The 24984-nt window shown below is 34.7% G+C and overlaps 1 protein-coding gene and 1 long non-coding RNA gene across 6 annotated transcripts; one reads left to right on the forward strand and one right to left on the reverse strand.

Annotated features, from left to right (window-relative positions):
- LOC110741072 lies at positions 1 to 9890 on the reverse strand. Its single transcript, XR_002516709.2, has 3 exons — positions 9687 to 9890; positions 4734 to 4769; positions 1 to 2372 (listed from the first exon to the last, which is right to left on the reverse strand). It is a non-coding gene; the product is annotated as an uncharacterized LOC110741072 (long non-coding RNA).
- ETAA1 (ETAA1 activator of ATR kinase) lies at positions 9092 to 23807 on the forward strand. Of its 5 annotated transcripts, none has more exons than XM_003908745.5 (6): positions 9092 to 9442; positions 10984 to 11112; positions 11366 to 11442; positions 14622 to 14734; positions 14984 to 17010; positions 21604 to 23807. In XM_003908745.5, the coding sequence occupies exons 1-6, from the start codon at positions 9220 to 9222 to the stop codon at positions 21729 to 21731; spliced, it is 2697 nt and encodes an 898-aa protein (XP_003908794.2). In that variant the 5' UTR covers positions 9092 to 9219; the 3' UTR covers positions 21732 to 23807. The 5 variants fall into 5 exon arrangements, with proteins under 5 accessions (XP_003908794.2, XP_021780583.2, XP_021780585.2 ...); XM_021924891.2 differs by having other exon boundaries at positions 20289 to 22085; XM_021924893.2 differs by having other exon boundaries at positions 9328 to 9442; positions 11042 to 11112.
- The last annotated feature ends 1177 nt before the right edge of the window (positions 23808 to 24984 follow it).

The following is a 24984-nucleotide window of genomic DNA, read 5'->3' on the forward strand; positions in this document are numbered from 1 at the left end:
GGCTGGTCTCCAACTTCTGGTCTCAAGCAATCTTCCTGCCTCAACATCCCAAAGTGCTGGGATTACAGGCTACAAACATGATTTTAATGAAAAATCAAGGATTGGTTATACTCTAAACCTTTTGCCAAGAGCACAGTTTACTTTTATGTCTTGGCATTCATAAGAAAATAAAAACTATATATGAAGTTATCTACAATCTTCCACTCTTATTAACAGCTTCTTTCTAAAGCATGTAAATATTTATTTTTATTAATATTAGGATAATTTTTTATAGTTCTTCCTAAACCTGACCTCAAAATGTTTTGGAACATAAGGCAGAAAGGAATAGAATAGGGCTTTAACAAACAATGGAATAATGAGCAGTGATTGCAAACCTCTGTAACAGAGACTTACATAATCTTGTAAATAAGATTTGCATACCTCCAGTAATTATTAAGAAATGTAAGATTATATAATCAACTGCTAAATTATATACAGCAGACTGAAGGTAAGATAAAAGTTCAGTGAAAAGAGGCATTAAACATTGCAGGCTAAAATTATTAGAGACAGTCTCTGCAGATGGTCACCTGTGGAACTTTCTTGTGATTGTGAATGGCCTGGGATCTTGTTACCATGCAGATCCCGCTTCAGCAGGTCTGGGGCCCAAGTTCTACATTTCCAATGAGCTCCCAGGTGATATCCATGCTGCTCTTCCATATATTACAACACTTTGAATAGCAACAATTATTCAAAGACAGGGAGGATTTGGAAATGTGAAGAGTAGCAAGTAAAGGAACCTTCCTCTTGATGAATTAGAAGCCACAACAGGCTTATAAAAATAGTTTAGCAGAATAAATGTTCCTGTGTTTTTCATACATTTTTTGCCAATGGAATAACCCCCAGGCCCAGTGTTCCCTCACACTGTCATTTACATCATTAATACCAGACCAAAGCCAAAGAGTCTGTTACACTCATGTGAAATGAACCAACCATTTTTTCCAGTAGTCTGCAAGATAGGAAAAGCCTTCTTGAAATGAAAATTTTCTTAGGCTTCGAACAAATGAGCAGTGTTAGTTTTGTTTACGGGTTTTGCAATTTAACTAATTTCTTCCCCATCTATTATTTTATATCCTAATTGCTCAAAAATGTTATTTTAAACTTTAATATGTTTTAAATGCTGTAATTTCCTTTCTAAACAATCAAAAGCCATTTTCAGCTTGGGCCAGAATATTCTGCGTAAATAACTATTCACCAAAAAACTATTTGCATCTAGGACATTCCCAGCATTCCTAGGCCTGCACTTGGCTAGGGTAACCTAAATACTATTAAGAATTGTAAAAATTTTGAGATTTTACTTTTATTGCAAGATAAAGAAATTTGTAATAGTCTCAGATACAGTTTAGGAGTGTTTTATGTTAAAATTATGGTGACAGAGTGAATGATCTGGATCCTGCTGCTTGAAGAAGAGTCAAGGACAAGCTTTAAAATCAGGCCATCTTTCTGGGATTCATAAAAGCAAAAACACATAGATGAGGACTAAATTCCATTATGGCCAGTGGAAAGAAAGTTATTAACCCTGAATAAGACATTTTGGGACTGCTGAGGGTTTTTTTTAATATTCTTAAGGTTTCACTTAAAGCAGTAGAGGAAAATGTCTTTTCAAATTACCTCTATGACACCCACAGCCATTATTCCTGAGTAGATATAGGCCAGATGGGGGTTGGTATCTGAAATGATCAGTGGGGTTGGATTCAATTAGTGCTACTAAGTGGTGCTTGCAGAAAGCAGTGTGCAATAGTATGCCCCACATCAGAACTGGGTAACCTGCTTCCCTTCAACCTCCTACTGACATTCACAGACTGAACTCCCAAGGGTGACTTACTTAGAAAGGGGCCCTTTCTGTAGTAGAGCTGCTTTTCCCAGCACCCTCCAGTTTCTCAGCCCTTGTAAACTGCCCCAGGCTTTCTTTTTCTTTAACATTTACTGCTTGGCTTCATTTCTAAGCCTATAACCTAGAGTATAGGTCTCTCTAGGTCCAGGTCTGAGCGCAACCACTGAATTGAGAGGTTTAACATTGATGAAAGCCTGGAAAAAACAGGTAAGATGAGGAAATGTCAAAGAAACTGAGGTTACATAAACTGGAGAAAGGAGAATGAGCAGTAACAGAATAAGTAGTGTGCTGTAGCCAGTTCATACTAGCTTGTAAGAGCTGATTATTAAATTTCGAGTAATTTTGCGAGCTTCTTGTCTAACACAGCCATGAATCAAAAGTAAATTATGTCAACTTACCTATTACAAACAAAAGTAATCTAAAGGAGCACAAGGAAACTTTTGGGAGTGATGAATAGGTTCATTATCTTGATCGTAGTGAAGATTCCAGGGAGTATTTGGTACTGTAGAACAATTGCCAAAAAACATTGCAACTTTATTTATCCCATTATGAGCTTTAGTACAATTTCTCTTAAGATTATCCTTAGTAATTAAATCCTTATGTCTCACCTAGTGTCTATTCTTAAACCTATTATTTGCATGCTTCATATATAATATTTTATGCATATTTTTCTGGTTTTAAAAGCAATACATCTTCATTGTAGATAATTTGGAATAAAAAAAAAAACAAAGAAAACAAGCATTAGTTAAATCTCACAACCCAGAGATAACATATAGTCAATATTTGGAATATCTCATTTGAAATGTGTGGGGGTATTTGTACATACTCATGTGCATATGAATAGTAGATACGACATGCATAACTTGCTTTTCTTCCATACCATGGTATAAGTATTTTATTTTGTTATACAAATCTTTTACTTTTTTATATTAGCTGTTAATATATTAAAAATAAGAATGTTACTTTTTTAAAGCTGGCCAGTTTTTCCAGCCCCATATATGCACAAAAATACATTTTTTATTTGGCTTTTAGGAAGACTTAAAAGACAGCGACTTAAACTAGAGGTTCTCAGGCATTAAAATGAGTCAAAATCACCTGGAGGGCTTATAAAAACTCAGATTTCTAAACCTACACTGAGTTTCTTATCCAGTATGGGGCCCAAGAATATGGATTTCTAACAAGTTCCCAGGTGATACTGATGCTACTAGTTTGAGAATTATTGGTTTAAACAAGTAAGGGATTGATGAATATCAAAGGGTAAAGGATTGATGGCATAGAGTTAGGCCACCCAGGCCAAGTACTGTGGTTGCACGATACCTTGGGAACCTTGACTCCTTGAATTCTTCTGCTCTACTGTCCTTAGAGTGTGGCTTTACGCCTCATAGTCCCATCATGACCTCTGCAGTTCCTTGTTTCCATCAGGAAGAAAGATTTTTTCCAAAAGCTCCACCTAGCGACTTCCGCTTATGGGTTTTAGTTAAAACTTTGTAAAGTGGACCCCTTTACTTGTAAGAAAGGCTTAGAACTGTAGTTAATTCATGGTCAGTTGGCTGATTTTAAAGCTAGCTATATTCCACCCTGAGAAAAATTAGATATGACAGACATCCTTATCTACTTCATAATTTTAATGAGGGATTTTATATTTCATAGGTCAATTTTTTTTTCTGGGAAGTAGGATGCAAATAACTTTTTAAAAAAGGAACAACCTGAGCTGGAAGGGGATTTATAGAAAGTGTTAGAAATTTGGACTCTCTACTTTGGAGAAGAGAAGCATGAGCTGGTCAGTGACATTGTCATGTGCCATTGAAAGCTCAGCTGATGACTATAGGTTCATGCTAGTGCAGTTAAGACTCTTTCCAATATAACAGCTCAGCAGCTGAGAAAATAAATAGCATGATTGAGCCAAAGCTGGAGCCTAGTAAGAAAAGTGTATTGCTAGCTTCAGAGGGTAAGAAGATTGAAGAAACTGATAAAGCAAAGCTTGAAATGTCATCCCCAGGAGTATGGGGCTACAGAGAAATAAAAACACATTCCTTATTTCTCTAACTCTTAGGTCTTTACGCAATAATTGAACCAAAAAACTTAAGAAAAAGTGATTTCAGATGACAGCTAGTCTCCAGTATAATTTGTCTCAGGTGCAAAGGAGTCACCAAAATATTTTAACTACCAGTTCCATCTTTAAATGAGATTTTGTTTCATTCTATTTTGAACTTTTAAAAATAATATTCCTTTAATTGAGAAACAATAAGACTACAACCCTTGACCCAATACTGGTGTTTGTTCTATGTTTTAGTTCCGGTTTCTTTTTAGATGTAAGAAATACAGACCAACTGGCATTAGCTAGTCCCTGCCTAACAAAGGAAGTTTACTGTAAAGGCTCACATTGAAAGAAAAAGGGACTGGTATCACAGTAAAATCTGGTTTTATGGACATTGAAGCTGAATGGTGGTTGGGTTTCAAGTTATCCAGAGTCAACAGATGTTGATTCCATTGGTCCCCAGTCTGCATAATTCTGCTACTTCCTTCAGTTTCACTTTGAGCAAGCTTCTTCGTAGTTTCTGCCTGCCATGGTTTTGCACAGGGTCCTCCAGCAAATTCTTAGTTCAAATCTCCAAGAAAGAATATGATTGTCTCAATGCCTCTTTTTGTGTCAGTCAGAGGTGGAGAAGCAGGCTATGGACTGGTTCCTAAAATCAGGTGCCCATGTCTAGTCCAGTCATTTTTACCTGATTGGGCCCGTCTGGCCAGACATGGTCATCAAGGCAGCAGAGGCTCCTGATGGAGCAGTTAGGCATGATAGGTGGTTCTAGCTAATACAATTACAGGTAGGTCACTAATAAGGAAAAATGGGCCCAGCACTTACCTAGGTACATTTTGGGGTGGAAACATCGTAACAAAACTGTTAAAAACAAAAAAACAAAAACCTCTAATCATTTTGTTGCTTGTTCAGATTCTGCCAAATGCACCCTCATAGACTTGGAGCTGGAGCTCTATATAAAATATAAACATAATTCACATAATTATGGATTTTTTTTTTCTTGAAAGGAAGACTGCTTATAGTTAGCCATTGATCCAGTAGTATTGACCCATCATTGTAATGTGAGGAGGCAATCACTGGCAGAGAAGCTCCTTAGTAACTCAGACCTTCAGTGTCGCAATTTTTGCCTTAATAATTATTGTCAAGTTTATAAATAATCCCTATAAGTGAAACAAGCAAAAGTTTTACTTTGGTTTATTAAAGTCTTTAGTTGCAGTAAACCTTATTTATATGTATAAATTATTCAAATGCCTGGAAATGCTGAGTTATGAATCATATTGCATTCAAATGTCTGTAAGACTTTTATTTCATATTAAAAACATTTTATTAAGGAATTAATTGTGCTATACTTATTTCAGGAGTTATATTCAAGAAGTAAATTTAATTTGAAGTACATTTAGAAATGTAACAGATTATGTAAAGTAAGTAATTTTCAAGTTAAAATTTACTATAATTTCCTACCACATAATGATTACAGGTTACAGCCATCCTAGGTGTGTTAAGATACCACGTCTGTCCTTTAGGCTCAAGTTGTTCATTTCAACCATGGTTACTTGGGCACTATAGAATTTGGAGTTATGGTAAAGTATGCACTGTTATTTTATTTGCAGCATTAATATGTTTTAAAGGATTACTACATGGTTATTTCTCCTATAAACATCACTAAATTTTTTAAACTTCCTTAATTACTTTCTAAATGTGAGTTGGATATTTATTTGGGTAAATTAAGTTCTTTTTAAATTTTTTTTAATGCTTCTAGGATTTTTGGTCACTTGACGTAGGAGAGATCCCTGAGACAAATAATAATATTCCTACTAATTTATACAAGTGAAGGTTCAAGTAATTAATTTGAATTTTAAAAGATGTAACATCACTTGTATTCCAAACAGTCTTATCTGCTTATAAATAAATAAAACTAAACAATGGTTTAAATACACGTAGGTAAAAAACAATTATGGAAATAAAAAGTATTAGTAGAAGGTCAAACACTGAGGAAAAATAATGGAAATATCTATTCACAACGGTTTATATGGTTTATATAACTGCTAGACCTGAATCTCAAATTTAGTTCTAGGATTTCTGTCAGCCAAACTGAAGAGTAAAAACAGAATAGTTTACAAGATAGAAGAAATATATCAGCTCCTCAGTAGAAACTAAGATCTTTGCCTTACATTAACATTTTTAAACATTTTAATTGATAAATATAACATGTGTGTAGAAAGTGAACAAAATGTACAGCTCGGTAGAGTACCACAAAACAAATATTTTTGTAATTAACAACTAGAACATGAAAATAAAGCCAATAAATACATGAAATTCTCTCCTCCCTCTGTCCACTTCTAATCACTGTCCCTTCCCCCTCCCAAAGGTAACTATTATCCTGACTTTTGTGGTAATCATTCCTAGATTTTTCTTTATCGTTTTAACACTAAAGCTTACATCTCTATACAATATAGTAGAATTTTGCCTGATGGAATTTATATGGGATTATTTAATATTATGGAGGAAGGCTGGGAGGTCTAGCCTTTTTTGCTCAACTTTCTGAGATTTATCCATGTTGTTGCACAGAGTTGTAGTTTTCATTTTCATTGCTATTTTGTTGTGTGAATATAGTTCAATATATTTATCATTCTACTATCAAAAAGCATTTGGTCCACTTACAGTACAAAGTAATTTTGAATTGAATTTTACTGCTAAAAGCATTTTTTATTTTTATTTATTTTTTTTTTTTCTTTTTTTTCTGTTGCCCAGGCTGGAATGCAGTGGCACAGTCATGACTCACAGCAGCTCAACTCCTGGGCTCAAGTGATTCTCCTTCCTAGCAGCTAGGACTACAGCCATGCACCAAAATGCCCAGCTAATTTTTTCTATTTTTTGTAGAGATGGGTTTTCGCCATGTTGCCCAGGCTGGTCTCAAACTCGTGGGCTCAAGCAATCCACCTGCCTCGGCCTCTCAAAGTGCTGGGATTACAGGCATAAGCCACTGCATCCCACCAAAGCATTTTTATAAACTGCATCTTGATGAACAAGTCCACGCATTTAAACAGAGAATATTCCTCAGAGTGGGACTGCTAGATCAAAAACTGTTTTTGAAAGTGGTTGTGCCAAATTATACTCTCACCAGCAGTACATGACAGCTTTCACTGGTGTACTTACCTATATTGTCAGTCTTTTTAACTTTAGCCATTCTGATATGGTTTTCATTTGTATTTTCTTGATTAAAAATGAATCTGATTTTTCCATAAGTTTGTTGATAATATTTTATCTTGTGAAGATCCTGCTCAAGTGTCTCATCCACTTTGGGTTTTGATGGTCAATCATTTCCTTAGTGATTTGTATCAGTTCTTCATATAACCTATATATGGGCCCTAAAATATATCTTATAAATATTTTCTCCCAATTTGTGCCTTGCCCTGCATTCTCTTTAATGTTGTTTTTCAATGGACAGAAGTTCTCAAATTATTAATTTTATGTAGTCACATTTGTAATTATGCCTGGTGATCTTTGTTTTATTTCAAATACATTCTCTGTCATGAAAACAATTTATACCTCCTAAAACATTATTTTATCTTTTCCAATTAAATTTATAATGAATATATATGCACCTGACTTGGGGATAAAGTTTTAGGTAGAAGTCATGTTTCTTTCTTTTTCTACGTGAATATCAAATAGACCGAGCACTATTTAATTTCAAAAGTCCTTTTACCATTGCTCAGGAGGGTCACCTTTGTCTTAAATCGTGTTCATTTATATGGAATTCTGTTCCTGTGCTATCCCGTTTCTTTCATCTTTGTCCTGTCACCATCATAACAGTCTTAATTACCATAACTTTACATAAGTCTTGATACCTGGTAGGTGTCCACCCTCATTATTCTTCGAGAGATCTTCAAGAGTTTATTGATATTTTTGGTCCTTTGCATTTTCATATAAATTTTAGAAAAAATTTGTCATGTTACACACACACACACACACACACACACACACACACACACACTGGGCCTTCATATGTATTTATGTGGAATCTATAGGTCAGTTTGGAAATAGCTGACATTGTAACATATTGAGTCTCACAACCTATGAGTATAGTATAACCATTTATTTAGGTCTTCATTTTCTTTCAAAAAAAAAATTTTTTTTTTGAGACAGAGTCTTGCTCTATTGCCCAGGCTGGAGTGCAGTGGCATAATGTCGGCTCACTGCAACCTCCAACTCCCACGTTCAAGCAATTCTCTGCCTCAGCTCACGAGTAACTGGGATTACAGGCGCCCGCCACAACGCCTGGCTAATTTTTGTATTTGTTTAATTAATTAATTCATTTATTTATAAACGAAGTCTCCCTCTGTTGCCTAGGCTGGAGTGCAGTTGCGCCATCTCGGCTCACTGCAAGTGCGGTGGCGCAATCTCGGCTCACTGCAACTTCCGCCTCCCGGGTTCAAGCAATTCTCCTGCCTCGGCCTCCCCAGTAGCTGGGACCACAGGCACATGCCACCAGGCCCAGCTAAATTTTTTGTATTTTTAGTGGAGACGGGTTTCACCATGCTGGCCAGGCTGGTCTTGAACTCCTGACCTCGTGATCCGTCTGCCTCGGCCTCCCAAAGTGCTGGGATTACAGGCGTGAGCTATTGTGCCTGATCTCAAAAATGTTGTATAGTTCTCACTGTAGGAAGGACAATCTTTAACTTATTCCTAGTTACTTGCTATCTCATGTACTATTATAAATAGTATCTCTTTAAAACTTGAATTTTATATTTGTTGCCAATCTAGTGAAACACATTGACCTTTGAATATTGACTTTGTATCCAGCAACTCTTAAATTAATTTAGTAATTTTTTCTACTTTCTTTTGGATTTTTCTATGCACATACAATCTATGAAAAATTAGCTATATTTCCTTTTCTTGACAAATTCGAAGACCCTCAATCTGAATCTGACTAACGTGCAATTTTCATTATACATTCAATAAAAAGCTGCTAGTGTATTAAATCTTCTTTCCATCTCACAAGCTCCCACTCTCAGTTTACGCTGACCCGACTACTACCCCTGCTATCCCCACCAGTCTAGAGGAATTTGAGCCCAGACGCTCCTCCAGAGCAGCCTCCGGTCCCAGCTGCGGAAGTGCGCACGCCCTCGGCACCTTAACAGCTCCGCCCCTCTCCGGGACCCAGCCAATCAGCGGCCGCCTCTTGCGCGCGCCCCACCGGCCAAAATGGCGGCTGCCGTTGGTGCTGAGTCCGGTTTGTAGTGCTGTTGCCCTATTCATCCCTTTCCAAAATGTGAAAGAAGAAACGGCTGGTGGAGGCGGGCCATAGGCAATGAGTCGGCGACGGAAACATGATGACAGCCCTAGCCCGAAGAAAACGCCGCACAAAACCGTGGCGGCTGAGGAATGCGGCTCGGTGGTCGAGTCAGGGAGGAGGCGGCTGAGGTCGGCCCGCGGTTCGTGGCCCTGCGGGGCTAGAGAGGGGCCTCCCGGGCCAGTGCGGCAGCGAGAGCAGCCTCCAACAGCCGCCTTGTGCAGTAAAAGTAACCCCGAGGGTGAGACGTCGGCAGCGCGGCCTGCCTTGGCTTCGGCGCCGCATCCCCACAGCCCAGCTTACAACAGGGAAATCTGGGGTGGGGGTGGAGTCTGGAGTGTTGTGTCTCTGGGATTCACCCCTCGAGAGTCCAAAAATACTCCTATACCACTCCCCGATGGGCTTCTGTCCCCGAGCTTGAGCACTACCCCGTTAGGTTTGACCATCCACTTGCCTCCGCCACAGGAATAGGTCATGTGGTTTACCTGTTTGCGGGAGGGCGGCTGCTTTCCAGGCTGCTCCTCGGGTCAGCAGCGGTGGCGGAGCGAGGAGGAAGAGCTGATAGGCCCACTAACCTCAGTTTATGTTCGGAGAAATTATTTCTGGTTAAACCTTGTTTCCCCCCCGCACCCCCGGACCTGCTTTAGAGAAGAGTTCATATGAAAAGTTAAAGTTTGTCTCAAAGTCTGGGCGATGTCTCACCTCATTATGAATAAACCGGAAGTTGCTGTCTGTAACATCCCTCCAAATAAGATACTAAGGATCCCTTTCCTCACTATTAGTTTTGGGTGCACTTTTTGAAAGACTTCTAGTAAATCTTAGTTGGAATTGAAACTCATACAAACGCCTTTATTCTGGAGCATGTTCTTGAAATAGTGCTTTTTTTAACCTTACATGTCTTTTTCTGTTTTTTGTTTTTTTTGAGAAGGAATCTTGCTCTGTCGCCCAGGCTGGAGTGCAGTGGCGCAATCTCGGCTCACTGCAACCTCCGCCTCCGTGGTTCAAGTGATTCTCCTGCCTCAGCCGGGCGCGGTGGCTCAAGCCTGTAATGCCAGCACTTTGGGAGGCCGAGGCGGGCGGATCACGAGGTCAGGAGATCGAGACCATCCTGACTAACACGGTGAAATCCCGTCTCTACTAAAAAATACAAAAAACTAGCCGGACGAGGTGGCGGGCGCCTGTAGTCCCAGCTACTCGGGAGGCTGAGGCAGGAGAATGGCGTGAACCCGGGAGGCGGAGCTTGCAGTGAGCGGCGATGGTGCCACTGCACTCCAGCCTGGGCAACAGAGCGAGACTGTCTCAAAAAAAAAAAAAAAGTTATTCTAGACAAAAATTCCCAAGCATTGGATCACTTACGCTGTTTGAAGAATCGCAATTAATGTAGATTAGAGCTGGTGAAAAGGGGCTAAACATATTTAGGTTTCTGTTGGGTGACTTTGGATTTTTGAATGTACCTATAAATTACAGATGGTTCCTCAAAGCCTCCAGGTCTCAATGACAATAAATAGAATGACTTAGGTTATACAGTATTGTATTATGCATTCATAGAGCTTCTGGATTATCTAAAAGTGCTTGCTATTTACAATGTCAGGTTTGCGAAGTGCTGCATGGATTTTTATATGAAACAAGCATTTCAGTTATGGTTCAGGTAATTATCTCTGGGAAAAAAAATTATATTGGACTATGAAACTTAGTCTAAGCTATTATTTGACCCTGGGTTCTTATGAAGTAAGGTAATGCTTTAAAATGCCACAATTGTTATTTTACTCATATTTTATATAGACAGGTATGAAACACCAAAGAGAGTGCTGAAAATGGACTTACTGTCATCTTCCTTTAGTTCTCCTAATGATCCAGATGGACAGAATGATATCTTTTGGGATCAGAATTCTCCATTGACAAAGCAGTTAGGTAATTCATTATTAACATTATTTATGTGAGTAAATGTTTGATAAATGATTCAGATTTAACTAGAATTCTAGTCAGATAATAGCATCAGGAACCTCTGAGAATCTACATGATTTTATCTGCATAAGTATGTGATGTAAACACACAATGCTCTAAGCTGCACTAATTAAAATTATTTTCTAAGAAGTGACAGCTATTTTTTAAAATTGAGGGTTTTTTGTTTAAAATTTATAGAAATGTCTTTCTTTTTCTTCAGGTAAAGGAAGAAAAAAACAGATTTATACCACAGATAGTGATGAGATTTCACATATTGTTAATCGTATTGCTCCTCAGGTAAATATCACTAGTTTTATAGTTTGTTTTAAAACAGTGAAGAATGTGCCACTAAGTTTTTGTAGTTTCTTTAAATGAAAAGTATTGTCTTTTATAATTCTTTTTTCTAAAAATAAGGCAGCAAAGATTGCTATTTTGCCTTTTCTACTTTTGAAATGCATATTTTGAGAAAAGGAACGTAATATAAAATATAAGATATTTTCTTAAGTATATATCTTGTTTTAATTTTTTAGAGTAATTTTTGACTAGGGCATTGTGTTTATCTGTAATGTGCTTAACAACATACGGCATTCATTTTTCAAGTTGCTAAAATAATAGAATAAGGCAGTCAAAAAATTTAAACTTTTAAGATTGTTTTGTGATTGGTATTTACTGTCTATAACATTTCCCCATTGAAACTATTCTTCTTAATACTCATTGACTTATAAGATTATCAAGAAACACTTACAAAAGCGGAGAGTACTGAATTCAAATTTAGTCTTCTCCTTCAGCCTCCTGTGCTGTGTGACCCAGTGCAAGTTATTTAAACTCTCACCACCTCATTTCATTCAGCCGTGAACTAGAATTATTATGTTCCTCTTGCTCTCTTCATTGGATCATTATGAAGATTAAACTAGATAAAAATTCTTTGTAAACTATAGAGTGCTATAATTGTAAGGTTATGTTAAAGTTGTTACCGTAATAGAACCATCTCCAAAGGTTTTTTTTTTTTCTTGGCCGGGCATGGTGACTCACTCCTGTGATCTCAGCACTTTGGGAGGAAGGCTGAGGCCAGGAGAAAGGGGAAGATTGCTTGAGGCCAGGAGTTTAAGACCCCATCTCTGAAAAAAAAATTTTGAGTGTTTCATTTCTTTTTTTCATTTCTGTTCTTGTACTGTTGGAGTGAAATAGAAACATGTTCAAGTCAATCATTTGACACAAAGCAGTCCAATAACTCTAATATTACAATTACTAAGAAGCAAAGGCTTAATACATAAAACTGTTCTGAACTTCTTTACTTTTTGTTCTCTTTTTCTTATTTAACAACATTTAAATCCAGAGAACGTTTTTGCTTAGTGTCTTCTCTAAAGGAAGTATGCCATTTTTCCTTAACATGCCCTTGAATAGTTATTGTATGTTGACCATAAACAATAGATGGCACTGGCCCAAAACATGGTTTGAAGAATTACTGTCATTCAGGTGGAAGAGACAGGAAATGAAGTTTTTCTTAGCAGCTATAAAATATCCAAAATTACACCTAGCACAGTCAAAACAACTCTGTTGCTACTAGCTCTACATTCCATGTTTAGCATGTCATAGAAACTTATTTTACTTACAGTTCATTAGTTAAATAGCATTTATGCCATAATAATACTTACTCTATAAGTTAACAATAGATCTTCATTAATTGTGGGTTTCACATGAAAGAAGCATAATAAAATGTGTTTGGGCGGGCCAGTCTAAATAGTGATAAAAAGATAGTTGTGAATAAATTATTGGACCCTTTACCTAACTGGGCTGGAAATAATAGCTCATATAAAGAAATGCCAACAGTATGCAAGTGGTAACTTATATAAAAAGAAAAAAATATAGTGAAATTAGTAGCTTTAAAATGTTACCCTCTTAAACTGAGTACTTTTAAAGCATATAAATCTTTAGCAGTTTCAAGGTCTGCTTGAAAGCTTGTCATGTTCTCAGAATGACAAATATTTATATTGTTTATTTTTAGGTGAGTCATTCTCAAATCATTATTTAATTTTCTTTTAACGTTTTCAGAGATAGCATTTTTTTTTTAATACGAGGTTTTATTTTGATTGGACAGTCAGTTCACCTTCTGCAGGGATATTTTTTATACAGTGTTGTTTATTTGAAGATGGTATATATCTTCATTTATACAGCTTTGCACAGTATACCTTTTATAATGAAATGAAGTAATGCATTTAGATACCTTATACAGCACCTGGATTATGGTTGAAAATCAATAAATTAGGTAATTATTCAGGAAGAAATATGTAATATGTACAAATAGTATACAAACATACATAGGACCCATGTATATGTAAAGTTGGGTACATAAAGTCATAATTTAGTCCTCTGAAAATTGAATAAATTTAAAATTACTTTGGTAAATGGCAGAGTTCATAATTAAGACTATTATTTTCTTTAAATTCAAGATTGTTGAAATAAAAGGGAAAATATATATTGAGTCTGAAAGTGAAATTACTGATTTTCTTGAGTATTTGCAAAGCTAAAGGCAACTAGGTTCAAGTCGACACTAAGAAAACTTTTTTGATTCATTGAGGATTTGAAGTACCAAGTTGTAGGGAGCTTTTCATCTAAATCTTCTAGTAAATAAATGTAAACTGACACTGTTATGCCCAGTATTGTGCTGAATGCTGAGTTATTCTAAGAAGAGTCCTTGCCTTTGAGTAGCCTATAATCTAGTAGTAATATTATTTTTTAACTTGTGTGATATTTATGTTCATTCTAGGTACTGTAAAATAGAGTGAAAATGGTTATTTGATTTGATTTGTTGGTTTGGTTTGCAATTAATGCCTAAAGCTCATTCTGTAATTTTTTTGTGTGATCAAGTGACTGAAAGGTACAGCAAAAATATCCAAGTCTAAAATGGCTTTTTTCTATATATTATCTGGGTAAACTTTTCTGCTTTCTCTATTTTTTTATTCTTATTCCTGTCTCATTCTTAGTTCTAACCTTGCTCTTACCTCTTAATTCAGTCCTGACCTCAATTCTGAGTGTTCTCAATTTAGGTCAACATGGATTGTCCAACTTTATATAAAGGTTATAATAAGGATAAAGAAAATTTGGAGAAACAGATGATACAGAAAGTATAAGAATCTTAGGGCAATTAAAATGTCAATTTTCTTTTAATAAAAATGTGCTTCTGTTATGAAATGTACATTTGATAAATTTAATTCTTAAAACAATTTTTTTTTTAAATAAGCAATTTGTAATTCTGAATGTTTTCATTCTCTGAAACAAGTGGATCAATTCTTGTAGCTTATTATTGCTATCTCGCAACTTCTTATTGTTTTTGAGTTTGTTTGGTAACTTACCTCACCAGAATTTAGGAAATTAATTCAAAGTAGTTTTTATTTTCTTTTTTATTTTGTTTTTCTGGAAGGGGGCGGGGTGCTACATTGGTACTTTATACCTCTTTTGTTCCCTATCTGCCAAAGGATGAAAAACCAACAACAAGTTCTATGCTGGACATGTGGATTGGTGAAACTGCTATTCCTTGTACTCCCAGTGTAGTGAAAGGAAAATCAAGAGCAAAAATCAGCTGCACAAAGTAAGTTAAGACTTTTCAGCTTTTCTGAAATTCAGTGAAGCAAATATTTTTTGATAATACTCCATTTTTGTTTTGTGAATATATCAAAATTTTTGTTAATAAAATTTCCACAGTTTTGATCAAATTTTAGAGTTAAAATAATTGTAAGTGTTAAAATCTTAGAGCTTTAACATCAAAATATGTTAAATAACAGTTGGATATTATGTCTCAGAACATTTTTAATTATAATTTTTAAATCTTGTTTAATAGGTTAAAAACACAAAATCAAGAAGAAGAACTTATGAAACTGGCTAAACAATTTGATAAAAATATGGAAGAGCTAGATGTGATTCAAGAGCAAAACAAGAGGAATTATGATTTTACCCAGATGATTTCAGAAACAGAGATTTTAAGTAATCATAAAGATAATACACAGATGCGGTCATTACATAATATAGTTCCCGAAATAGATAATGCTACAAAAAAGAAGCCAATCAAAGGAAACACCAAGATATCTGTGGCAAATAATCAAAATAGCAGTCAGAAGCCATTTGACCAAACTGCTGAAGCAGCCTTTAATGCTATTTTTGATGGTTCTACTCAGAAATGTAGCGGACAGTTAAGCCAAGAACTGCCAGAAGCTTTTTGGAGCACCAGTAATACTACCTTTGTAAAGACAAATGCTTTGAAAGAGGAGAAAATCATTACTAATGAAACTCTGGTCATTGAAAAACTGTCAAATAAAACCCCACGATCACTTTCTTCTCAAGTAGATACACCCATAATGACAAAATCATGTGTGACTTCCTGTACTAAGAAGCCAGAAACTTCTAAGAGGTACATTGATGCATTTACTACCAGTGATTTTGAGGATGATTGGGAAAACTTACTAGGTAATGAACCTTTTGCTATGCAAAATGTCGACATGCCTGAATTCTTCCCCTGTAAAACAGCCCAGGTTACTGGTCAAAAGGAAATTTGTACCTTTAATAGTAAAACTGTTAAAAATATGTCAAGAGCAAATACAAGTCCAGATGCCAGGTTAGGAGATTCAAAAGTATTACAAGATCTTTCTTCAAAGATATGTGACAGAGAATTAATAGGTGCAGAATATAGATTTTCATCAAATCCAAATAAATCAAACAAATTATCATCCACTAGAAATAAAATGAAATTTGAGAACTCTTCCAATAAAATCGTTATTCAAGACAAAATTCAAGATTGTATACTTACATCTAATCTGACAAAAATAAAGGAAGATACTCTTACTAAATCTACTGTATATGCTTCTGAAAAGAAGTCAGCTTTGAACACAAGATATTCTAATGAGCAGAAAAATAAGTGCATTTTAAATCAAGCTGTTAAAGCCCCTGTTAATACTGATCTTTTTGGCTCTGCAAATCTAGGCAATGAAACCAGTGTTAGTAACCCAAATCAGACTAGTGCATCAAAATTAGGTTCTTTCTTTGATGATTGGAATGATCCCTCATTTGCCAATGAGATTATTAAAGCGTGTCATCAATTAGATAATACCTGGGAAGCAGATGATGTAGATGATGATTTGTTGTACCAAGCATGTGATGATATTGAAAGACTAACTCAGCAACAAGATATTAGAAAGGACAGTAAGACATCAGAAAGTATATGTGAGATCAATAATAATTCTGAACATGGAGCCAAAAACATGTTTACTATATCTAAACAAGGAAGTAATTTAGTACAATCAAAGCATTTGAATCCAGACAGCATTTCAGTGCAGACATCTTTGACAAATAGCTCACAAACAGATAAGCCAATGAAAATGGAGAAAGGGGAAATGTATGGAAATTCTCCAAGATTTTTAGGTGCCACAAATTTGACTATGTATTCTAAGATCTCAAACTGTCAGATAAATAATCTGCATGTGCCTTATGCTAACACTGATGTTCCAATACAAGTGAATAGTTCCAAATTGGTTCTTTCGGGAAGTTCAAGTGTAACTTCAGATAATATGAATACAGAAATTGCTACTTACAAGAAGAAACTGAGTACTAAGCAGCTATGCCATAAGAGTATAACAGATGAATCTCAGAGCAACCATAATAAAACAGTTGGATTTTCAAAGTTTACATTTACAAGGATGAAAAATTCTCAGATTCTTTCTCAGTTTAATCAAAATTGTATAACTGGAAGTATGTCTGATACCAAAATTACACAGGGTGTGGAGAAAAAGAAAAGTGTCAATCCATTGCTAGAGGAAGCTGTTGAACAGCAATCTTTGGTGAAACTTTCTGAATCTTTGAAACAATCTTCAAAAGGTATGTATGAAATATGAAATAGTTTTCTTTGAAAAGTATCTTAAAAAGTAGTAAAATAATTATTTGTTGTTTTTGAGTGTGAGTAATATATAAGGTAAAACTATAACGTTTAACTAGAATTCTTAAAATGATACTTGGAAATAATTATACTGCATTATACAAAGAGTAGTTGGTTTATTTTTCAAAATATTACATTGAATTCTTTCCCAGCACTTAATACAATGACTGGCATATAGTAGGTACTCAGTAAATATTTTTTGAATGATTTATTGTTTCTTGGAAAATCATACCTTTAGATAAATGTATTACAGTGTTCATTTTAAGATTGTATTTACTAAATTGTTTTAAAACTTGAGTAATCTTCTAGGAAGCAGATGATGGAGCAGTGAGGTAAATAATATTTAGAAATTTAGAGCATTCTAATTAAACATGTTTACTAGTGTGATATTTGACATAAATGTGCTAGTGGTGATGGTTAAAATTATGATTTACTTATTTGATAACAGCTATCATTTCTGATTCTTCCAGTTCCTCTTTTCTCTAATTCTCCATTCTATCAATAAGTTTCATTGTTTCTATCTCAAAAACCCTGTATCCCCAAACTATCCATTTTTCTTTCTACAACAAGTTAACATTTCTTGACGAGACTACTGCAGTTCTTTTATCTATCTCCTTTCAATTTTCATCTCCAAATAGTGGAATAGCCTTTTAAAATTGGATGGGCAAAAATGACGTTTCTATGCTTAAAACAACCTTCAGTGGCTGCCCATCATATTTCAGATAAAATCCAAACTGTATACTGTCAGCAACAAAGCTGTGGATTCTCTCTCTTTAACCTGCATCTCCTCTTTTTTCCTTACCTACTAAGCTTCAGCTATACCAGCTGTCTTTTAGTTTCTCAAACAGTTTATGTTTCTTCCTTGTCCAGGAACGTAGACCGTGCTCTTCCCTTTGACTAAAACTACTTCTTTTCAACATGTGACCCCTCCTCCACTCTTGTTGGTGCTTTCTTATATCTCAATATATTACTACTTTCTCACAGAGGCCTTCCTTGAAGAGTCTCTAAATCTCCCTGTTTATTTTTTATTTCTTAATTGCTTTTATCACAAGTTGCAATTAAATTTTTAGTGACTCTTCTCTGTCTTGTTGGCATTACTGCTACAACTTTCCTATTTAAGTGACTTTTTTAAAATTTACAACAGTAATATGCTAGTTATTTAAAAAGAAAAGTAAAACAGTATAGAATAATTTGAAGTAAAACGTTAAGTCTTATGTTTCTCCTTTCTCATAACCATCCCTTAGGGAAAACCACTATTAATAGTTTGGTATACATTATGTAGCATTTTCTATGCATATAAAAAGGTATGTGTGTGTGTATATACATATATATGTGTATGCATATATACCTGCAGATTTATTTAAATATTAATAAATCTGTATACCCACTATTTGGCAACTTGCTTTTGCCTTAATATAGCTGTCTTTTCCTTTTAGTACATTTAAATTTATTTTAGTCCTGTTAATGACTAAGTGATATATATATAGTGGATGTATCATAATTTAACTGTTTCTCTGTGATGGAAGTTTGGGTTGGTTGCAGTCTTTTGCAATTACAAACAATACTCCAGTAAATATCCTTCTACATAAACTTCTGCATGTTTGTATAATTATATCTGTTAATTCCTAAAAAATTGCTACAAGAGAAAGTTTTAAAATTTGATGGATACCACCAAATTTCTGTCTGAAGCAGTTATACCAATTTATCTTGTCAATAAATGATTCTCTACACCCAGGGTATCCAATCTTTTGGCTTCCCCAGGCCACATTGGAAGAATTATCTTGGACCACACATAAAATACACTGACACTCATAATAGCTGATGAACTAAAAAAAAAAAAAAAAAAATCACAAAAAAATCTCATAATATTTTAAGAAAGTTGATGAATTTGTGTTGGGCTGCATTCAAAGCCGTGTTGGGCTGCAGGTAGCCTGTGGGCTGCAGGTTGGATAGCTTTCTTTACATGATAGCCCAAACTAGATATTTTGAAATGTTAAAAATTGTTCTCAATCTATAATAATTTTAAGTATTTAAATTTGTATTAAAGTGAGTATATTGTAACTAATTCAAGCATGTTCCCAGCATGAATTTATTTACAGATAGAGTTGACCCTTGAACAATGGAGGGTTTACAGGCACTGATCTGATTTGCAGTCAAAAGTCTGTGTGTAACTTTTGATCCCCCAAAATCTTAACTGCTAATAGCCTGCTGTTGATCAGAAACCTTTCTGATAACAAATAATTAATGCATATTTTGTATGCTCTTATATGTATTATATACTGTATTCTTACCATAAGCTAGAGAAAGTGTTATTAAAATCATAAGGAAGAGAAAATAATATTTACTATTCATTAAGTGAAAGTGGATCATTATAAAGGTCTTCATCCTCATAATCTTCATGTCTAGTAGGCCGAGAAGGAAGAAGAGTAAGAGTTGGTCTTGTTGTCTCAAGGGTGTCAGATGCAGAAAACAACCTACAAATGAGTGGACTTGCCAGTTCAAGCCCATGTTGTTCAAGGGTCAACTATAGTTATAATTCTATAAAGACTAAACCTCCTGGAGTATTTGAGTTTTCCCAAAACTCCTATCTACCAATCAGTCTGCATTTTTCATGGATAATCTGCCTTTTTGCTTATCTCATGAATATTTTCTTTAAGCTTATTGATAGTACCGAGTCTCTTAATTACTATTAACTTTGTTGATGTTTTCTGTTGTTTCTACTTCCTTTTACTTTGTTATGTAGCAAGCTGCTCTCCAGGGAAGTATCTCTGAAACAAAACTCACTTAACTCCCTCATTGATTTCAGGCAGGAGTTGGCAAACTATGATCCGTCCAAATCTAGCCTGCAGCTTGTTTATGTATAGCCAGCACACTAAAAATGATTTTTACATTTTAAATGGTTGGAAAAAAATCAAAAGGAGAATAATATTTCATGACGTTTGAAAATTATATGAAATCCAGATTTCATTGTCCATAAACAGGTTTTATTTGAACACAGCTCATCAGTTATTTATACATTTTCCATAACTATTTTTGCTACAGTGGTACAGGTGAGCAGTTGCAACAAGGTACTCAAAGGTTAACATTCTTGCTTTCTGACTCTACAGGAGGGAAAAAAAAAAATTACTGACCCTTGCACTGTAAGATCAAGGTTAAGAAGAGCAGCTTTCGCTTAGTACTTTATAATATTTTAAGACTTCATTGTGTATTTTTATTATAGACTGCGTTAAAGGAAGACTGATGAGAAAAATGGATGCGTCCCTAAATCAAATTTTCATGGTGTGACCTGATTATCATTTGAAATTATTTGCTATAATATTACCAAGCAAATTGTAAGAGCAACTTTAGGAAATTATATTTTCTGCTGTTGTAGATTATTAACCTGTTTTCACACAAATTCAGTGTAAAGTCTTTGTATGTGTAGTCTGAGTTTGTTGTGTTTCTCAGCTTTGATACTAAAGTATTAGATAATTAGTCATGCTAATTAGAAAGTATCTTCTGGTGTCTTTCTTTAGGGAAAAATAGCTACAGTCTGTTAGGTAAACAGCTTAGGAAATAAAAGCCATCAAAATCATCTGGGAAACTTATTCAAAATATATATTTATTAAGCTGAATACTCCCTCCCATTTTTTATTATACCAAGAAAGGAAAGGGAGGCAGATTATATGTTTTGGAAAATGCCTCTGTTAGTTAACAAGAGAAGTATCTCATAAATTGTGAATCTTTTTCTAGATGTCAGAATAAATGATATTTCTCTTCTGTCAATATTACAGATTCTTCTTTCTTAAAAAGCATATTTTACAACATAAACGGTTTTACTGGTGAAAGTTTACTTAAATATGTATTAGGCTGATAATCTTAAACTTAAAATATCATTTAAATGAGAAAGTGATTTCTAATACAAAGCTTCAACTTAATTGAGATTATTTTAAAGTTTCTCCAAAATGCATCCTCCAAATAAAAATATAATTTCTAACAGTGAATCACAGGAAACCAGTCTAACATGAGAGATTTCATTTAATCACTCTAAAATATATTTCCTCAGTGGATGAAATGAAAACTTTAAAGGGAAAAGTAGATGTGAATATTAATATAACATCTTATGTAAATATACACTATTTGAGATACTGATAGCTAATTTAATTCCTTATATTTTGACTATTTTTCTATTAAAGTGTATATAACATTTAAAATCCCAATGTATCCTTTTTAAAGATATATTTATTCATAGGTCATATAAATTAGATGTCATTGTCCACAAGTATTATTTGGTGGGTAGTCAGTTTTCTATCAAATTGGATTTTATCACACTGTGAAAAGAACGTATCAAATAGAGACAGATCCATCAGTGCTTGATTTTCTTTTGAACTGGAGTGTTATATCTGTATTATGTACTTGGAATTTTATATTTAGTAGTTTAGTTTAATAGCCAACTAATATGGCAAATCTAGGTGATTAAAAAAGCAAAAATTAAAGCACATATTGAATGACTTTATAAGCTATAAAAGTAAACTCATCTTTTGTTGAATTTTTAGAGGAAGAAGAGAAAAATAGAAAGTGTTCTCCTGAAGAAATTCAGAGAAAAAGACAAGAAGCGCTGGTTCGGAGAATGGCTAAAGCACGAGCCTCATCTGTAAATGCAGCTCCCACTTCATTTCTTTAATGAAATATTGGAAGATTTCACAAAGACCGCTGATAACTATCTGTGATAGGACATGTTTTTTTCTTGATTTCTCTGTGAGAAATGTAATGCTGACTTTTATAAAGCCTGGACTTCTACTTTATTTAATAAATCAATGTTTGCAATGGTAAATGAAACATTTCCTTGGACATGTATTTCAAAGTCATTACATATAAGTTTTGGAAATTCAGGAAAGTTAGCAATTATGTACAGATATTATACAGAGAAAAGTAGTTATATTTTTAAATGCTATTATTGCAGAGGATCATCAAAAAAGAGGTAATCTATGTTATTTCCTATTCTAATGTGTTTTCCTAATACAAAACTTCAACTTTCTAAGTTAGTAGAGATGATTTTTGTTGTTTTACTTTCATTAACTGTTGCTTAAGGTTTTTATACACTTCCAGATTTTAATTAATACTTTCATATTTCTAGGAGCATGGTTGATATGAAATAAAGGACTTTATTTGTAAGGAAATTATTTTCAGTTCTTAGAAGTAGATTTGAATTTTAATAATTCTAAAATGTGACACATTTTGGAAACTTTCCACCATATTTAGGAAAACTCTGATTTTAGAAGTCTAGCATAGAAGAAAAGAAGTAGTGAATTGTCTACAAAAGTAACGTGGCATCATTAACATTTAGAACTGGCAGAAACTTCATATGTCGTCTGGTCCAGCTTCTTTATTGTGTCGGTGAGAAAACGTAATACTGTTTTCAAAGTCGTAGGTAAGTTAATGCTGTGCTACGATTAGAATGATTACTTTGGACACCTAAACAATTACACCATTTGCATCAAAGTATTAGTACATAAAATAACTTGAGGGATTGTTATTTTCTAGTATAAAACAAAAGATGTAATTAAAATACAAAAGATGTAATAAGGACTGTTTGATAATAATGCTCATTTTTCCTTATTTTGCTTTAAAGAATTAGCCTTTCCAGGATGTAAAAATGATAATCTTTTTTCTTTTCACTTTTTCTGTAATTGTGTAATTTTTCCCTCAATTTACTTACTTTACTAATCTTTTCTTCTCTATTACTGTTTTGTTTTTTCTTTTTTTGCCGTTTTGCCTATTTGGAATTTGCTAAACCAATAATAGAAGTCCAACTAGAGGGCGTAAGGCAGGGAGGATGCTTTATTCCTCTTAAATGGTTTTAGGAGATCTAGGGAAAGTTAGAGATACAAAACACCTGTCATGGTGTGGCATTTGTCACTATTCAGGTGTCTCAAAGCAGTGATAATATGGTAGTTACTGCCCTATAATTATGCAGATACTCCTTAACTCACCGTGGAGTTACGTCCCAATAAACCCATCATGAGATGAAAATACCTTAAGTTAAAAATGCATTTACTACACTTAATCTACCCAACAACATAGCTTAGCCCAGCCTACCTTAAACATGCTCAAATCACTTATATTAGCCTAGAGTTGGGCAAATCTGGCAACACGACTCACTGTAGAGTATCAGTTGAGCTGATGCCCAGCATTGTGAGAATGTTGTACTGCATATCTCTAGCATGGGAAAGAATCAAACTTTAAAGTATGGTTTCTATTGAACGCATATCACTTTTGCACCACCTTAGAGTTGAAAAATTTTAAGTCAACCATTTTAAGTTGGAGACTGTACATTGTAAATGGTATTTTCATATATACAGTGGTGTACTAGAGTTTAGCTAACCTATATTACTTTTCTAGGAATATATAATAACCTAGATAAATGCAAGTAGTTTCTATGCAAGAAAATAAAGAGTGGAGAATCTTTTACTAAAAGTGGCTTCACTGTGTTCTGACTATGCTTTGGATATCTCTGTCCTTGCTTAAGCTCCTCCCTGCTTACTGCTTGCTTTTTTAAGAGTACTTTTAGGCTATTCTGTTCGTTCATTTAGACTCAGCCTAATAAGTGTATTTCTTTGAGTCTCGTACCTAACCATCTTCACTGGAATTGATTATTCTCTCTGATCATAATGGTACTGATTATTGTGTCTTTCACTGAACAATTCTATAATGCCTTACATATTGTTTCGTTGTATAAATCTTATTTTATAATTTGTCATTTTGTGTCTCTGGTAATTCTGCCAAATTCTTACATAGCCCATAGTATTAGTTACATAATAGTTTCCTCTAAGTGACTCCCGTTTTTAAAAAAAAAAAGAAAAGAAAAGAAAGAAAAGAAACTTATAGCACTTCTGGGTGGTGGCAGGTGTAGTAGCCCTATACATCTGAACCCGACATGACTGGTATTTAGGGTCACTGCTACTGTTCATACCACTCTCCTTTCCTATCCTGATTCTTCCTTTCGCCCTTGTTGGAAACATTAGGGGGTGAATGGCCCATAAATGAGCATACAGAGGGCTGTCTATATAGTTTGCCTGGCTTTACTCTTTCCTATTCTGTAGGGAATCTCTCGAGACAGATTCCCTACAGGAATCTGAAGAAGGGACAACTGGTAGCCTGGCAATTTCTCCCTAAAGTTCTGCTGCTGTTTCTGCATCTCAGACTGATGTTCGTAATGCCATTATTTCCAAAAAGAGCCTGTTTAAATTGGAGCTTATCTCTCATTAATCTTTTTCGGTTATAGACAGATGACCCTGATCCCAGGAACATTTGGGTTGCTTACTGCAGACAGTTAGTGGTATGTAGACATGTATCCTACCATGGGAAACACTGCCTTATATACTACCCTGTTATGACCAGGTTTTAAGTTACCAAGAACAGAGACACCTTACTCATTTCTGTCCACCTGATACTGATAGCCAGTGGTTACTCATTAAATGTTGAATGAATTTAGACAGAATCTGGTGGCAGAAATCCTGCCCTCCCCCACCTGAAACAATTTGACTCTGATTCTCTCAGTTTTAGGGTTGGGAAATGTTTCTAGGAACAATTTAAGCCTAGCACTAGCATTAAGTAATTATTTAGAATCTGACCATGGATTTCAGTTCTTGCCAGGAGTGATCATAATCACTTGTGGGATCCTAAAACAAAAACTAAACTTGTCCTCCTGCCTTCTCTTAGACCTCATAAATGAGTAGATGTAGGATTTAATTTCAGATGTGTCTTTTGAAAGCCCATTGGCTATAGCAGGTACTATTGAAAATAAATGTAATTGCTAGACTTATAACATTGCTAAATGGCGTCAACTGTATTTAATTTACTTCTCAAAACAACCATATAAAGTAATACTTTTACACCCATTTTACAAATAGGGAAAGTAATCAGATTGACTTTCT

Source organism: Papio anubis, chromosome 14 (genome assembly GCF_008728515.1).
Source record: "Papio anubis isolate 15944 chromosome 14, Panubis1.0, whole genome shotgun sequence".
NCBI lineage: Eukaryota > Metazoa > Chordata > Mammalia > Primates > Cercopithecidae > Papio > Papio anubis.

What these genes read in the sequence shown, in the direction of transcription:
- ETAA1 (XM_003908745.5), top strand. Translation starts at nt 9,220, where the DNA reads ATGAGTCGGCGACGGAAACATGATGACAGCCCTAGCCCGAAGAAAACG. An exon ending in TCCATTGACAAAGCAGTTAG is followed by an intron (nt 11,113 to 11,365) that starts GTAATTCATTAT and finishes CTTTTTCTTCAG; the next exon opens with GTAAAGGAAGAAAAAAACAG. An exon ending in TTTGAAACAATCTTCAAAAG is followed by an intron (nt 17,011 to 21,603) that starts GTATGTATGAAA and finishes TTGAATTTTTAG; the next exon opens with AGGAAGAAGAGAAAAATAGA.